The sequence below is a fragment of the Neophocaena asiaeorientalis genome, unplaced genomic scaffold (assembly GCF_003031525.2).
Source record: "Neophocaena asiaeorientalis asiaeorientalis breed wild unplaced genomic scaffold, Neophocaena_asiaeorientalis_V1.1 scaffold166, whole genome shotgun sequence".
NCBI classification, from domain to species: Eukaryota; Metazoa; Chordata; class Mammalia; order Artiodactyla; family Phocoenidae; genus Neophocaena; species Neophocaena asiaeorientalis.
The window spans coordinates 2256881-2275669 of record NW_020174933.1 but is presented as its reverse complement, the minus strand read 5'-3'; the positions used below and the strand labels follow the sequence as shown (position 1 = coordinate 2275669).

The 18789-nt window shown below is 36.2% G+C and overlaps 1 protein-coding gene across 1 annotated transcript in view; it reads left to right on the top strand.

The window, feature by feature from the left end:
• RYR2 (ryanodine receptor 2) overlaps window positions 1–18789 on the top strand; it is a 510734-nt gene that overhangs the window by 59194 nt on the left and 432751 nt on the right. The window contains exon 4 of the mRNA XM_024761485.1: window positions 16253–16269. Coding sequence (XP_024617253.1) covers window positions 16253–16269 — 17 coding nt within the window. The remainder of the gene's footprint in view (window positions 1–16252; window positions 16270–18789) is intronic.

Here is an 18789-nt window from a genome sequence, read left to right as displayed (position 1 = left end):
GCTCTAGGGAGGAATCTATTTCCTTGCCTTTTCTGGCTTATATTTTTGGCTGGTGGCCCATGTGCCATCGTCAAAGCCAGCAACATACTATCATGTTACATATTAACAGGCTCTGTGGAATAGGATGTGGATGGTTTTGGGGTGCCACTATTTGGCCTACTACATCATGGAAGTATAGAGTTTCAGTAAGAAGTTGTTGACAACATCAGATGGAAATCAGAGAAATCTAGTTAAATGAGGACAGAAAAGTGTACTTTGGTTTGGCAGGAGCCTGGTTTTCCTGCAAACCAATCAATATTATTTTCAGTCTATCTTATATATACATACTAATCCATAGATTCACACATATTTTACATTGAAAAGACTTCATTCTCTAAGGAGTTTTCAGTATTTATTGGTTACTCCAAAAGTGGTGCTCAATATTTCTTTTATATTTAAATATATTTAATATTCTTTTATATTCTTATTCTTCTGGTATTTTGGTTCATGTTCACTACATCTAAAAGACTTATTTGTTCATGCTTTTGGGCGAATAGGCCAAGGATCGAAAATTAAGACTTAATGTTGCATCGGCCCTGGTTGAGTTTTATTTTCATACTGATATTTTTCCATTTGCTTTCCCTTCATTAAAGTGAATTGGGGTAGTGTGGAGAAAAAAGGAAGGGTTGGCAAACCTTGCTGTGAATCATATAATATAGGTTGTATTCTGTACATTATTAAAAATAGGTTTCTCAGGTGGCTGGGCTAATGATTCACTGGGGAAAAAATTGAAGTTTACTTAAACGCTTGATACTGTTCATCCATTTTCAAATATGTTACTGCTCTACACAGTCTAAGTCTCCATTGAAATACAGAATCAAACAATTAGGATATAAAATTGTGATTACACTTTTAAATACTCTCGGGGCAGTAGATATCTGCCTCTGAGGAGACCAGGGCCAAAGACTGAATGGGGCTACTTTTTAATAAAGAAAAATAATACCACACTCACAATTTTTGTTTTTGTGTCAGCAAGATTCCTGCCTAGACTATAGTAAGGAATCAATAAATTTTATATATTGATATTGTTAAAAGTCATTAGTGACATGTAAAGCACAAGCAACACAATAAAAACAGGTGGGACTACAACAAACTAAACAGTTTCTGCACAGCAATAGAAACAAAGTGAAAAGACAACCTATGGGATGGGAAAAATATTTGCAAACCAAATTATGTGATAAGGGGTTAATATCCAAAATATATAAAGAGCTCACGCAACTCAATAGCAAAAACCAAATCATCAGATTAAAAATGGACTAAAGACCTGAATAGACGTTTTTCCAAAGATGTATGAAAGGCCAGCAGGTACGTGAAAAGATGCTCAACATCACTAGTCATTAGGGAAATGCAAGTCAAAACCACAGTGAAATATCACCTCATACCTGTAATGGCCATCACCAAAAAGACAAAATATAACAAATACTGGCGAGGTTGTGGAGAAAAGGGAATCCTTGTGCACTGTTGGTGGGATTGTAAACTGGTACAGCTGCTATGGGGAACAGTATGGGGATCTTCAAAAATTAAATACAGAACTACCGCATGATCCAGCAATTTCACTTCTGGGAGTATATCCAAAGGAAATGAAAACACTAACTTGAAAAGATATCTGCACCTCCATGTTCATAGCAGAATTGTGATAGCCAAGACATGAAAACTGCCTAAGTGTCCATTGATGGATGAATGGATAAAGAAATTGTGGAATATCTGTATAGTGGACTCTTATTCAGCCATAAAAAATGAGGAAATCTGACATTTGTGACATGGATGGACCTTGAGCATATAATGTTAGGTGAAGTAAGACAGAGAAAGACAAATACTGTATGATCTTACTTATTTGTGGAATCTAAAACAACAGCAACAACAAAAACAAACTCATAGAAAAAGAGATCAGATTTGTGGTTACCAGAGGTGGAGAGAGGAGGAATTGGAGGAAAGTAGTCAGAAGGTACAGACTTCCAGTTGTAAGATAAATAAGTACTACGGATATAATATACAGTATGATGACTATAGGTAGCACTGCTGTATGATATACAGGAAAGTTGTAAAGAGAGTAGATCCTGAGAGTTCTCATCACAAAGAAAAAATGTTTTTTCCCCTTTTTAAAAATTAATTTGTTTTTATATTTGACTGTGTTGGGTCTTCATTGCTGTGCGTGAGCTTTCTCTAGTTGTGGCGAGCGGGGGCTACTCTTTGTTGCAGTGCGCGGACTTCTCATTGTCATGGCTTCTCTTGTTGCGGAGCATGGGCTCTAGGCGCGCAGGCTCAGTAGTTGTGGCTCATGGGCTTAGTTGCTCCACAGCATGTGGGATCCTCCCGGTCCAGGGCTCGAACCTGTGTCCCCTGCATTGGCAAGCAGATTCTTAACCATTGCGCCACCAGGGAAGCCCTTTTTCCCCTTTTTTGCTTTCTCTTTTTATTTTATCTACATGAGAGAATGGATGCTAACTAAAATTATTGTGGTAATCATTTCACAATATACATACGTAAGTCAAATCATTATGCCGTACACCCTAAACTTACACCATGATATATGTCAATTATATCTCAGTAAAACTGGGGAGAAGTAATTAGGGCCTATCATGCATGCAATATAAAAATACACTTAAATTTCCCTTGAAGTTTAAATTCCAGAACCATGTCAATCTTCTATTTTCATAACAGTAAAAGAGTATAAAATGAAAGTACCTTCTTCATAATCCTTTTTTTCCCCTGAAGATAACGACAGCTAAGATTGGCTTATATCCATCTAGAACATCATGTATAAAAAAATATTTTTCCATAAACAGGATCATATTACAGACTATTGTATCATCTTCTACAATTTAATCATATATGGTTAAAAAATATAAGGACACAGAAAGTCCAAAGGAAGAGAATCCAGGTTTAATCGAACAGGGCTCTGGCTCAGATTTTCTATAATTCTCTTGACTCTGTTCTCTCTGTTTATTTGGTTCTTAGGCTAGTTTCCGTCATGATTACAACAGGGCTGTATCATCATATCACTTGATGATATCCAAGTTCAGCAGCATCTCTAGGCACACAAAGCAGCTGACTTTCTTTGCTTTTGTTTATGAGCGTAAGGAGATTTTCCTAGAAACCTCCTGGTAGACGTCCCCTATGCCCACTGTCACATACTCATTGCCCAGATTATTTACCAGCAAGGGAAAATGTGGCTAACACAACTGGCTCAGAGCATGGGGAGGGAGGGAAGAAAGGCTACCTCTACAAAACTGGATTTTTGGGGGGAGAAAGAGGAGGGTTATATATGTAAATGAACGTTGGACGATTCCTAACGTTCTTTGCTACGATATATAGCAGACGTGGAGTTGGTACCCTTAAGCCTTATTTGGAAGTATTTATTTAGATTTGAGATCCTCCAGGTTCTTAAGCCATTCTAGATCTAGCAAGTTAAATCCTTACCTAGGAATAGAAATCAAAGTGTATGCTCAGTGGTCTTTGAAGCTGGGAAATGGAAAACCCATGTCTCTTCTCCACCCAGCTGATTCATGCAGTATTCATTCCACAAAAGTGTATTGAGTTGCTATTGTGAATTCTGGGCTGGTGATACAGGGATAAATAAGAAGGCATCCTTCCTCTTGAGGAATTTAGTGATCTAGTAGTGAAAAGAAAAAGTAGACACATCATTGAATGTGGGTGAAGTGTGCTTTTGATAGTAAACAGTTCAGTGAGAGTACAGAGGAAGGAACTCTTAAGTACTTTCCTACCACTACCTCCCCTATATGAAGGCACACATCCTATCATAAATGGCTGAGGTCCTCTACAGATAAAAACAGTGAAAAGTTTAATGGATTAGTCTGTTTATATTGTAGGCAAGATTATGTTACTAGCTATTTATGTCGAAACTGAAATTCCCAATTATCTACTAATAACTTAACATTTTAGTTCAAGAGGCTGGGTTCTATTTGCCTTGCTGTTCACGAACATCCCTAGTAAAGCATAAATACTGCTTTTTGGGAATGGGGCTCTAAAGCTAATAAATTAACACATTTACTGACTGGGTGTGTTCGTTAGCCAGCATCTTGTCTAAAGCCTGTGTACCTAATCATGTACCTGTCTTTCATCTGTGAAACTGGTGCAGTGATTTAGAAGGTGAATGGGATTATTATCTCCTAAAGGGCATATAGCTAAAAATATTCACTGAGCAACAACTATTTATCTACCACTTAGGTGAATGTGGACGTTTGTCTGTGGTTGAGATATGCATCCTCTATTTGTAGACGTTTTCTGTTTTATTGTCTTTCTCTCTAGAAAGACTACTTCCTACTCTTAAGCTAAGTATACTACATATTGCTGTGTATTTGAAAGATGTGGTGTCCAGAGACACCAGCACCAAACTCAATAAGGAGGTCAATTTAATCAACATGTAATTTAATCACCATGCCAGCATTATGCACTGTTTTAGATTATGACTCTTGAATGTATAGATTATTTTATTCTATTAGTATCATTCAATTTGAACATCTTCCTCAGATTTTTTGCTAGTTAAAATAAAAAATATTTTTCACTTGTAAATGTTTGATAGCAAATGAGTCAGATAGTAAATTTATGTGCTAGATTGTTCCTGAATTTACCGGTGATTTAAAGATATTCGTAACCTATTGAGCCAAACAGCCTCTAATTTTTATTCTCTTAAAGTAAACTGTATTTTCTTAAAACAGTCTAATTTGACAGAATACATCCTCTTTCACTACTTTTTATCAAATACCAGTTCCCCTTATTTCCTCGACCCCCTCACTAGCACTGTTTCTTACCTTGCTTGAGTTCTCTCCAAAGCATTTCTTTCCTTCTGACGTACTATATATTTCTGTTTTTATTTTTATTTTTAAATAAGCTGTCTATCCCCATTAGAGTGTAAATCCCATGAGTGCAAAGTTTTTGATCTGTTGTGTTCACTGGCTTTACCAGTAACACCTAGGACAAAGCATGAGATGAACTAGATACTGAGGAAATATTTGCTGACTTGAGGGATTGCAAAACAGAATATATAAACCAAAAATTAAGGGACTGAAAAGTGCCCCAGATTCTGTGTCTACTACTATGGTGACAGTTTTGAACCTAAGTAGAACATTGACTGTTCAGTTCAGCTATTTTTCACCTTTCCCTTCTCTATTGCGAGAGAAAAGAAACATATTCAGAAGGGAAAATGAGAAAATAACCTTTTGGGGTTAGATAACCATGCATCCTTGTTTGTCTGGCACAGTTCAGGTTAACACCTGTCACAGCTTAATTCCTATTATCCCCCTTTCACTGTCCGTAGTGCCCCAGTCTGGGTGAGAAACTAAATGGCCATCACCAGTCATGGTACCTTGGCGAATCATATAAAAGTTTCAGACGTGTTCCCCAGAAAAAATACAGGTAATTTCTACATGTACAAAATCTTTCATATACTTTGAGATTTGAGGACTTAAAAGGAATCCAAGCCACTCTTTTGACTTGTAGCCATCACTCTCAGAATCTATACTTTTTTGCAACTAATCTCAGAGCTGTGAGAGAAAGACGAAGTCCACTGGGATCTGTATAACTTCAAGACCAGATGGAACATTCTGACAGCGTGAGGTCAGTACTGGAGGTATGACCAGACGTGACTTCTCTGACTTCTGAGATAATGGTGATGCCATTAGCTGTAAGACCCCAACAGAGCTGTGGTTGAGTTCTTTACTGGAACAAGAAACCTTAGAACTGTCCTTAGACCATTGACAGAGTAGTACAGAGAGCAGCACACCCAGGGCACACAGAATGGGATCCATATGGTAGTGCACTGATTTCCATAGTTCTGGAGACAGTGAGCCTGGGGTGAGATAAAAAGAACCTATTGAAATGGTTACGTGATCTGACATGAGAGAAAAGTGTCCCAGTGAGATTAGACAGTGCAGACAGATTGAGAGAGAGAGAGAGAGAGAGAAGTGATAGATAAATCACAGCAGAGACAACAAAGGAAGCAACGTTAGGCCAGCAAAATTTAATACTTCATAAGCTGGAGTTACTTGCATTTGTTCACTCTACAGATGTACCATGAGTAACTTATGTTCCAACCTCTGTGTAGGAGAAATGGTGAGGGAGAGCCTGAGGGGCTAGGGATGTTTCTTCCAGGACAGGACATAAGTGGAATCTGTGCATTATAATATAAACTATAAATTTTGGGGGGAAGTGAAGGATTAAAAATAAGATTCTAGGGGCAAAGATAAAAACTGAGATTCTCTTTATACATCCGTGGCCTGGAGATTTTGTTTTGTTTTCTTTCTAATGGTATTAGTGTGTATAACAGTTATGAGTAGGAAAATGGTTTGTATCATGTATTTGATCATGAGATATAGTCTCTATACTTCCAAAATGGATTTGAGGTGAATGCTACATAGTTATTTCAATTCAGTAAATTTGTAGTTAGTTTCACCATAAGGAGTTTTTGGTTCCTTGGAAAACTATTCAAAAATTGCTTAGGAAGAAATCTGTGCACTAGGGGATTCAGCCAATAATTAGATCGCCCTTATGGTGTTTTCTCAAGGACTGTTTTGCTTATGGCTTCTTTCTAGGTTGAACTGTTGAACAACTGTTCCCTGAGCAGACTGTTCCTAATTTAATTGTTGCTAAGTGAACAATCAGTTGTCATGAAGGAACTTAAGCTTTTGTTTTTCTTCATGTGTAGCTTTAGTTAGTTTTTCATTCTGTCCATTCTCTATCCAAATTGGACTCACTCCCTGAATATGCTCTATTTTCCCCAGATACATTACTCATATTCTTACCACACTAATTCCTCAACTTAGAATTCTGAGCCATTCAAAAGTTTACCCTATCCTTCTATGCTTATGTCCAAGAAGGTATCCTCCTTGAATTTTTTCATAATCCTCTCTGCCAGAAATAATATTGCTACTCATGGATCCATATCACTGGGTTTTTAAGTTTTTCTACATTTCTCTCATTTTATAATAATTATTTGGTATGTATTATATATAATTTATTTACATTAGAATATGTTTTTTTAGAGCAGTTTGAGTTTTACAGAAAACTGTCTGAAAAAGTCCCATAACCTTTCCCCTCCCCTACATCCTTTATTATTATAATACCTTGCATTAGTGTGATATATTTGTTATAATTGACAAACATTATCACTCAGAGCTCATAGTTTACATTAGGACAGATATTGACAAATCATTATCATTCAGATTTCGTAATTTACGTTAGGGTTCACTCTTTGTGCTCTACATTCTAAAAGTTTTGACAAATACATGATGTCATGTATCCACCGTTACTGGTATTGTACAGAATAGTTTCACTGCCCTAAAAGTCCCATGTGCTTCACCTCTTCATGCCTCCCTCCCTTCTAACCACTGATCTTTTTACTGTCTCTCCATAGTTTTGCATTTTCCATAATGGCATATACTTAGAATCATACAGTATGCAGCCTTATTATTCTGGCTTTTTTCACATAGTGATATGCATTTAAGCTTTCTCTATGCCTTTTCCTAGCTTGACAGCTTGTTTCTTTTTATTACGGAGTAATATTCCATTGCCCAGTTGTACAGCAGTTTGTTTATCCATTTACCTATTGAAGAATATCTTGGTTACTTTTAAGCTTTGGCAATTATGAATAAAGCTGCTATAAACGCACGTGCAGGTTTTCATGTAGACATAAGCTCCCAGCTCCTTTGGGCAAATACCAAGGAAAGAGATTGCTTGGTCATACGTTAAGAGTATGTTTACTTTTGTAAGAGACTGCCAAACTGACTTTGAAAGTGTCTGTAGCATGTGGCATTCCAAGAATGAATGAGAGTTCCAGTTGCTCCACATCCTCATCAGCATTTGGTGGTGTCAATTTTTGGATTTTAGCCATTCTCACAGTCGTGTAAATGGTAACTTATTGTTATTTTAAGTTTGCAATCTCCTGATGACATATGATGTAGACCATCTTTACATATGCTTATTTGCCATAGTGTCTTTTTTTGTGAGGTGTCTATTGAGATCTTTTGCCAAATTTTAAATTGGGTTGTTTATTTTCATGTTGTTAAGTTTTTAAAATTGAAGTATAGCTGATTTACAATGTATTAATTTCTGCTGTACAGCAAAGTGATTCAGTTACATACATATATATATTCTTTTTCATATTCTTTTCCATTATGGTTTATCACAGGATATTGAATATAGTTTCCTGTGCTATACAGTGGCACATTGTTATTTATCCATTCTGTATATAATAGTTTGCATCTGCTCATCCCAAACTCCCAGTTTATCCCTCCTCCATCCTCCCACCCCCTTGGCAACCACAAGGCTGTTCTCTATGTCCGTGAGTCTGTGTAGTAGATAAGTTCATTAGTGTCATGTTTTAGGTTCCACACATAAGTGATATCATATGGTATCTGTCTTTCTCTTTCTGACTTGACTTGACTTAGTATGATATTCTCTAGGTCCATCTATGTTGTTGCAAATGGCATTAGGTCATTCTTTTTTGTGGGTGAGTAGTAGTCCGTTGTATATCATATTGTTGAGAGTTAAGAGTTCTTTGTATATTCTGACTACCAGTCTTTTATCATATATGTGTTTTACAAAGATTTTCTCCCAGTTGTGGGTTGACTTTTAATTCAGCTAACAGTGGTTTTCACAGAGCAGAAGACTTAATTTTCATGAAGTTCAACTTAACAATTTTCCTTTTATGGATCATGGTTTTGGTGTTGTACCTAAAAAGTCATTGCTAAACCCAGGGTCACCCAGATTTTCTCTTATGTTATCTTCTAGGAGTTTTATAGTTTTTTGTGTTATATTTAGGTCTGTGATCCATTTGGAACTCATTTTTGTGGCAGGTTTAAGATGTGTCTAGATTCTTTTTTTTTTTTTAACATCTTTACTGGAGTATAATTGCTTTACAATGTTGTGTTAGTTTCTGCTCTGTAACAAAGTGAATCAGCTACATGTATACATATATCCCCATATCTCCTCCCTCTTGACTCTCCCTCCCACCCTCCCTATCCGATCCCTCTAGGTGGTCACAAAGCACCGAGCTGATCTCCCAGTGCTATGTAGCTGCTTCCCACTAGCTATGTTTTACATTTGGTAGTGTATATATGTCAGTGCTACTGTCTCACTTCGTTCTAGGTTACCCATCGCCCTCCCCGTGTCCTTAAGTCCATTCTGTACATCTGCATCTTTATTCCTGTCCCATCCCTAAGTTCATTAGAACCATTTTTAAAAAATATTTTAGACTCCATATATATGTGTTGGAGTACGATATTTGTTTTTATCTTTCTGACTTACTTCACTCTGTATGACAGACTCTAGGTCCATCCAGCTCACTACAAATAATTCAATTTCGTTACTTTTTATGGCCGAGTAATATTCCATTGTATATATGTGCCACATCTTCTTTATCCATTCTTCTGTCAGCGGACACCTAGGTTGCTTCCATGTCCAGGCTATTGCAAATAGCGCTGCAGTGAACATTGTGGTACATGACTCTTTTTGAATTATGGTTTTCTCTGGGTATATGCCCAGTAGTGGGATTGCTGGGTCATATGATAGTTCTTTTTTTAGTTTTTTAAGGAACCTCCGTACTGTTCTCCATAGTGGCTGTATCAATTTACATTCCCACTAACAATGCAAGAAGGTTCCCTTTTATCCACACCCTCTCCAGCATTTATTGTTTCTAAATTTTTTTGATGATGGCCATTCTGACCAGTAAGTGGTAAGTATTTACCTCATTGTACGTTTGATTTGCATTTCTCTAGTGATTAATGATGTTGAGCATTCTTTCATGTGTTCGTTGGCAATCTGTATATCTTCTTTGGAGAAATGTCTGTTTAGGTCTTCTGGCCATTTTTGGATTGGGTTGTCTTTTTGTTATTGAGCTGCATGAGCTGCTTGTAAATTTCGGAGATTAATCCTTGTAAATTCCGGAGATTAAACTAAAATTGAAGTATCATATGATCCAGCAATTCCAGTTCCAGCTATTTATCCAAAGGACATGAAAGCACTAACTTGGAAAGATATATGCCCCCCCCATATTTATCACAGCATTATTTTCAGTAGTCAAGATGTGGAAGCAACCTAAGTGTATATCAGTGGATGCATGGGTAAAAAAATGTGGTATATACATACAATGGAATATTATACAGCCATAAAAGGAATAAATCGGGCTTCCCTGGTGGTGCAGTGGTTGAGAGTCTGCCTGCCGATGCAGAGGGCATGGGTTTGTGCCCCGGTCCAGGAGGATCCCACATGCCGCGGAGTGGCTAGGCCAGTGATATGTGGCCGCTGAGCCTGTGCGTATGGAGCCTGTGCTCTGCAACGGGAGAGGCCACAACAGTGAGAGGCCCGTGTACCTCAAAAATAAATAAATAAAAATAAATAAATAAATAAATAAATAAATCTTACCAGTTGGACCTTGAAGGGATTATGCTAGGTGAGACAAGTGAAAGACAAATACTATATAATTTCACTTTTATGTGGAATCTGAAAAACAAACAAACAAACTGAACCTATAGTTACAGAGAACAGATTGGTGGTTGCAGAGGCAGGGTGTAGGAGAGGCAAAACGGGTGAAGGTGGTCAAAAGATACAGTCTTCCAGTTATGAAATTAATAAGCCCTGGGGATATAATATACAGCATGATTACTGTAATTAATAACACTGTATTGTATATTTGAAAGTTGCTAAGATAGTAGATCTTAAAAGTTCTCATCACAAAAAAAATTGAAAGCGTGTCTGGTTATGGATGTTAACTTGACTTAATGTAATGATCATTTCACAATATATGGAAATATCAAATCATTCGTCTAATATAAAGTTATATGTCAATTATATCTGTTTTAAAATATTTTTTAAAATTAAGTGCTGACTATTAAAAAAAGAAGCATTACCACAAAGAAGTACAGGCCCAGATGGCTTCTCTGGTCAATCCCAGCAAACATTTGAGAAAGCAGTAATACCAATCTTAACCTCTTACAGAACCCGACTAAACTTATTTTATGATGTCAACATAACCATGGTCCTAAACCATTAGAAAGGCCTTGCTAGAAAAAATGTTATACACTAATATTCGTCAAGGTCATAGATGCAGAAATCCTCTACAAAATACTAGCAAACCAAATTTATGGATATATAAAATCAATAGCGTATTATAACTAAGGTGGGATTCAACAGTAGTTAATGTATTCATGAAAGTGATTACTGTCTTTCTCCATATTAAAAGACATAAAGGGAAAGATTACATATTTTAATTGATACATTTAAAACATTTAAAAAATCATTTCTTGTAAATTTGTAATGTAGGGAACTCTTTAATCGGATAGATGCTCTCTGTAAAATGGAAAAACAGTGAAATATTGAATTATTTTAGTGTGATGTTAAATAAAGGGGTGAAGGTGGGCACTGTTAGAATTAAAAAGTGAATTTAGGGGCTTCCCTGGTGGCGCAGTGGTTGAGAGTCCGCCTGCCGATGCAGGGGACGCGGGTTCGTGCCCCGGTCCGGGAAGATCCCACATGCTGCGGAGCGGCTGGGCCCATGAGCCATGGCCGCTGAGCCTGCGTATCTGGAGCCTGTGCTCCGCAACGGGAGAGGCCACAACAGTGAGAGGCCCGTGTACCACAAAAACAAACAAACAAAAAAACTAAAAAGTGAATTTAGTAAAGTTAGAACTCAGTATAAATTGTCAATTACATTTCTATATATTAGCAAAAAGCAAACATAAAATTAAAATTTCTAAGTGAGTCTACTTATATTGGTACAATACAACATCATGTACCTAGGAATAATTCTAATGAAAGATATATAAACCTTTCCATAGAAAATCGAAAAGCATTTTGAAGGAAATTAAAGGTGACCTAAAAAAAAGAGGGATATACAGTGTTGGAAGCCTGAATATTATGAAGATGGCAGCTATCTCCAAATTGATCTGTCAATCAATGCAATCTCAATCAAGATGCCAGCAGGTTTTCTTTTTGTGTGCGTGAAAATTTATGTCTATTCTGAACATTATAGGAAATAGAGAGGGTCAATATTAACAAATATAATATTGAAGAAAAGAACAAAGTTGGGGCCTTTGGCTACCAGATATCAAAACTTATTTTGATGGAACAGTGGTTAGGATAGTATGTTATTAGCACAGGCGTAGAAAAATAGGCCAGAATAGAAGAGAGTTCGTAAATACCTCCACATGTTAGTAACTTGATTTATGACGGAGGTGGCAATGCAGTACAGTGGAGGCAAGAATTATCTTTTTGTAAATGGTGCAAGGTCAACTGAACAGCTGAATGAGGGGGAAAATGAATCTGAATTCCCTCCCTAGCACCATATACCCAGAAAACCAATACCAAACAGAATGAGGTCTCAGGTAAGAGTTAGGATAATAACTTTTCTCAGAAATAATGTAGGAGGATCTTTTCAGGACAAAAAGCACCAGCAATGAAGGAAAAGATGGAGAAATTGTACCCAAACTAAGAATGTCTGTCATCAGAGTTACCATTAAGAGATGGAAAAGACAGGACACAGACTGGGAGAGAATACTTGAAAAGTATAAACAATTCCGGGAAATAAGTACGAACAAAAATAGACAACCTAATAGTAAAAAATGGGTGAAAGACTTGAACAAATACTTCTTAACAGCAGATATATTCAAAATATCCAAAGCATACGGAAAAATGCTTCATCACAATAGGCTTCAGAGAAATGCAGATGAAAACTGTGATGAAGTATTACTACACACCCACCAGAAGATCTAAAATTTAAAGGACTAGAAGTATTGTCAAAATGTGAAGCAAGTGAAACTCATACACTCCTGATGAGAGTTAAATGTGTACCACTGCTTTAGACATATTTTTCTGAATTTGTATTCATTAAAAATGTGGGCCCTCCAAATCATAGTTTTACTTTTAGGAAATTGAAACGACTTCATTATGTTTTGAAACCTGGAACACAGTATGCAGATTTTTCAAGTTTTCCCCCCTAATCTTAATAATAAACAACATGTGTGGTGGAGAATTACTTATAGGGTAGAGTAGATTTTGTTTTTCACTTTTCTCTAATTTATTATTTTAAAAACCTTAGCAGGGTAATGGATTGTAGGTATGTATTAAATATTTCAATTACTTTCCTTATGTTATGCCTTGATATTAAAAATGTTATATTTATGTTGGATGTTTTATTGTTGTGTCGTAATTATCTAGAAATTTATGTGAAAAACCGGACATGCTGTTTGAATAACTGAAACTAAATAACGTGTTCAATATCATAAGAATCTCTAGGTTCATTTTACATTCTCTTATCTTGATGTTAACACATTGTATTAGGTGGCACTTACCATGAGAAATAGGCTGGTGAATAATTCCAAATTAAATAGAGACTAAAAATCTGAAACAAAAGAGAAAAAAGCTGATGTATCTTGTTTTTGGCATACATAGTAGAGCTTAGGAGAGTGGGGATTTCAAGTTAAAGACGCAATTTCACAATCAAGCTCCATCCTTTTTTTCCAACAACTTTGTTGTTGTTGAGGAAAGTGTGTTACACATTTATATGTCATTTGTTTCCTCATGTATAAATTCAGTCAGTCAGATTACGTGTAAAGTGTTCAGCTCAAAGCCTGGCACATAGTAACTCCTTACTATATGACCTATAGATTTAGTAATAATAACATTCTTTACCTTAAACAGTAAAATAAGTAACTTGGAAGAAGCAACCAAACTCATTTTTATAGGTATGGAATAGTTCATGTTTTGTGCCCTAATTTATAACTTCTATATTAATTAAATATATTTACAATTATTAAAATATACTAATTAAATGTACATATTAAAACATGAATACAAAAATGGAGATGTCATGTCATATGATATAATTTATAATTAATTACTTTTGTATTATGTTCTTAACTTCTGTCCTCTCTGCTGAGTCAAGTTGCTATTTAAATGACTGTTTTATTTTCCTTAATGGAAATTGTGTTTTTATTTGAAAATAAATTTGCTCATTTGTTGGTCTTAAAATATTTAATGCTGTTTCCTACAGATGGTAAAATATTTATCTTCTCTAAATTAATGGAATCAGTATTTTTTTTAAAATCCCACATACTTGGATAAAAAATTATTGGAATAAGTACTCATTTGTCTTATATGCTTTATGGATTTGGTAACTGTTTAAACTATAAAATTGATCAAGTTCATTGTGAGCTTTATATTTCCTTTCCTTGATTAGCTTCATATAAATCATTCTCTTCTTCACTGTTTGTAGGCATTTAATTAAATAATTCTTGATAACATTCATAAGAGATGTGTCATGAAATTGCTCTGCATCGCTTATGCATAATTACAGCTTTATTGTACTTTATCAGTCTTTTAATTCTGTGGACCATTTGTCTTGTCTTCTGTGTTTAGCTGAAAATTCACTCCCAGCACATGCTGTTGCTAAGCCTTTCTTTGGGTATTTGGATACTGAGTCTATTATATTATTGCTAATTCTAGCTGCTTAAAAAAGTTTCACTTTTGTAATATAGATGATCATTAAAGAGCTTCTGTTACTAATACTAGGAACTATGACTCTTGATTACAATTTCTCTTTCTTCTAGGAAATTCCCACAACACTTTATCTTTGCACTGATGCAAGTGTGTGTGTGTGTGTGTGTGTGTGTGTGTGTGTGTGTGTGTGTGTGTGTGTGTGTGTGTGTATGTGTGTGGGGGGGTATATTTAACATTTTGATGTGAAAATAATGATGGGATGGTAGAATGTCTTTGTTAATCATTGATGAAGCATGGCATATCCTGGTTTCCTGATAAACATGAAAGGGAAATCATTTCACATTTCCTTAAGTTATTTTTCATGGAAGAGAATAAATATAAGAATTTGTCCTTTTAAAGGTAGAAAAGTGAATGATAATTATATTATACTGGACATGACTAAATTGTTTCCCTGTGCCCCGGGATCTAAAGAAATAGATTCATCACTTTAATAGGTTCATGCTTAAAATGAGGACTTGAGCTTTGGGTAACAGCTAAGTATCTTGAAAACTTACAGTGAAAACCAAGGCTTTCCATTCATTAAAGTATTCTTTCTTAAATAACAATGTGTTTGTAAATTCAGAGGTTGGGGGTAGGCTTAGAAGAGATTTTTCTGAAGACTAAATAAATTATTGATGAAGCCAAAATGCTCTGTTGTAAGTAATCTGTTGAATCTATTGAATCTCACTGGGCCTTCAGAACAATCCCACCTGTGTATTTAGGTTGATATTTTTATATCACTTTATAGCATTTAAAAAGTAATCACAATGTATATGCATCTTACGCACATTTCCTTCTTGAAGCTTGTTAATAAGGAGTGGAGATTCTTAGTTATGGCGAAGTAGCATGAGCTTTGGACCTGATTAATGAATTTTCTAAAGAAAAAAAAATTGCAAGTAAACGTAAATGCATGAAGAGTCTGGAGCAGACCTCAAGTTTCACTGATCCCCAGTCATATGTGCTAAAGAAGGGAGGTTGATTATGGAAACTTACCTTTGAGAGAGAGTATATCCCTCAGTGTTGAGATTTTTAAATTCTGATTGATTTGCTAGGAATCTTAGGGCCTTGTAGAGGCAGTTGTTGACATATGGCTTTTTATTCTGTTTTACACTTTGGATATAATTATATTCACTTAATTTTTAAAGAGTCGTATGAGACTAACATGCATTCATTAATAACTACATTTTAAACAATACTTGGATTCTGATGCAGTTTCAGAATTATTTGACAAAGCATGCCTTTTGTTATACTGTGAACATTTATATAATGCTAGAAAGATTGGGCTAAGAGAAATTTTACTTCTATTCCATCAGAGATTTATACTTAGATGCTGTATTTCTAAACTGATCTTTTTCGTTAAATACATTTTTATAGTTAGAGGAGAATAGTGGTTCCTAAATCAAAGGCCTGTAGGTTTGAGAATTAGGTAAATGTTCACGTTTGCTTTTGAATATATTAGATTATTGTTATTTCATGTACCTGGTACATATTCAGCCTAATGCCTTTTGAAGTTCTGATTACTAAATTAATTGAAATTTGTTTGTTTGAGGAGATTAAATGTTATTAATTAAAAGTTTGGATACTGTTTTGTATCCTTCAGAATTGGAAGTAGGTTTTGGTGCAGGGACCACATTTTAGTTTATTTAAATGACAGTAATTAAAACCTTGCTAGCTACTTATTTGTTTGCCTGTTACTATTTTGACTTTTTCTTTCCACAGAAAGTTGATGTGAAAAAATGGGTATGTGTTTCCACGTATTTACAAAGAGATCGTGATATAAATGGGTGCATGTTTGCTGTTGCCTCTAATCTTTTTGTTTTGCTTCCTAGTGTGGCTGGTACTATGAGTATTCAAAATAACTGCTCTGTTGTAGTCAACACGTATTTTACCAGTCTCCAGTTAGAACCTTTAGAAGTTTCTAGTTTTCTTCTTCTGAAATGATATCTATCAAAATATTCTCTATCCTTGGAACATTATAGTTTCTATGTAATCGGCTTTATCGTTAGGATAGGCTTCTGGTCAATGAGAAGGCTTTTATTATTAATATTGTGTATCTTTTACCGAAAAATCTCGACTGTTTAATCTTAGAATCCTACTGCTTAGCTCTCGTATTTTCCCATGTGCTATAGAAAAAGGCTTTATACATATTCATACAATCTTAAAAAGTGAAGGTGAATGAGAAAATATCACGAAGAAAGTTAACCGCTGCAGAATTCTGGAGGCTAATTTGGAGACCAACAGTGTGACAAAGTGTGTGATATGGCCAAATTATGTTACTATTCTTGGTCTCAGTTTCTTCAACTATTGAGAGAGAGAGAGGGAGGGACGGAGGGGGACAGAGGGAAAGGGAAAGATCCTTCCAATTCTGAACTCCTTTTAATGCTGAATGGAAATTAGAGTTTCACCAACATTGATATTCCTGATCCACTTTGTGTGCAAAACAGTGAGGCCCTTCACTGTTGTGTTGTTTTGTTCGTATTTGCCCTGTGACTTACTATGGTGAATCAGCTAATACTGGCTTACTTGATGACTTCATTTACTTTCATTGTATTCCCTCATTCTGGGATGCAGTTACCCTGAGGCAACATCTTGAGACTTTTGCTGTCTTTTCAATGGCCTTTCACTTATGTTTCCCAAACAGCTGCCCTGTTTCCTAAACTTCTTTCAGCCCTTTATACTTAAAGTTTTGTTTATTAAATTTACCATTTCCATTATGATGACACCCATGTATGGATTTTTTTTTTTTAAAGAAGATGTTGGGGGTAGGAGTTTATTAATTAATTAATTTATTTTTGCTGTGTTGGGTCTTCGTTTCTGTGCAAGGGCTTTCTCTAGTTGTGGCGAGCGGGGACCGCTCTTCATCGCGGTGTGTGGGCCTGTCACTATCACGGCCTCTCTTGTTGCGGAGCACAGGCTCCGGACGCACAGGCTCAGTAGTTGTGGCTCACGGGCCTAGTTGCTCCGCGGCATGTGGGATCCTCCTGGACCGGGGCCCAAACCCATGTACCCTGCCTCGGCAGGCGGACTCTCAACCACTGCGGCACCAGGGAAGCCCCCCATGTATGGATTTTTGAGAACTACTACATCTATGTTATAACTCTGGAAATAATTTTAATTCATCATCTGTTTCTTCATAACTAAGCTATTAATTTTGTTCAGCTCTTTCTTTTTGAAATTTCCTCTCTGCCTCTAGTTAAAATTCTGATCCGAATTCTTGTCTTGGGAATGGAAACCTGTTTCTAAGAACATGTGTTTCACCTTTTTGTGCTCCTTCCCCAAGATTAGCCATCCTCAAAGAAGTCCCTGTCTCATCTTTTTATCCCTTCACATCCGTTCCAGTATCCCTGTGCTGTATCCAAATCAGTAGTTCTTGAGCCAGCCACTCAAGCCACTTAAATTCCTTTGGAAATAGAATATTTAAATGAATAAACGCCCTTTTCTACCACTGTCTAGAAGTATCCCCATTCTTTCCTCTGCATTTGGTTGCTTTTTTGAAGTGCCTTGCTATGTGGATTTTCTCCCTCTCATTTTCATAGGGATTTCTCATCTCAAAATTTATTCTTAGTAGGTTTATTTGCAAACCTTTACCTTAGAGATTGCTTTCTAGTTCTGAGAAAGTATTGGCGATAACATTGAGCTGACAGTCATGCAGTTTGGCTCTGTGACTTACTTCATAACCTATGTCAGCTATTTGTGGGCATTCGTCTCGTCTCCTTGTTTATAGGATTAGAATCTGGGCTAGCCCTTTCTGGTTCTAAAATATTACTGTTATGTTAATGATAAGACATATCAATGCTGAAATGTACCTTCATTGAGATATCATATAATGAAAGTATCCAGCTGGATTTGCTCTAGGTAACTGATAATCACTATATGTATAGGTCTCAGTAAATTTTAGATTTGAGCTGTTTCTTTCTTTGAAGACCCGTATAGGTCAAATCTTATGCGCTTGCCATAGGGAGCTTGAAAGTCTACTGTCACAGGTAAAATTTGTTACCTTTTTCTGTTACTTGAAGGGTAACAGAAAACAGTTTAATCCCTTGCCTACCTACCTGCTCTGGGGGCTCATTCTCCTGTGTGCCCTGGGTTAAATTAGGACGGGTTCTATGTTTTCTCATAGACAATGAAACACCCCCCCTCCCCAGCCATTTCAAGTCACATAAGTCTCATTTCAGTAATTAAAATGCCCAGTCCTGTGTAGTGGAACGCTCTTGATGTTAATTCTAGTTACAGCTCAGGCCTCTGCTGGCAGGAGCCTGG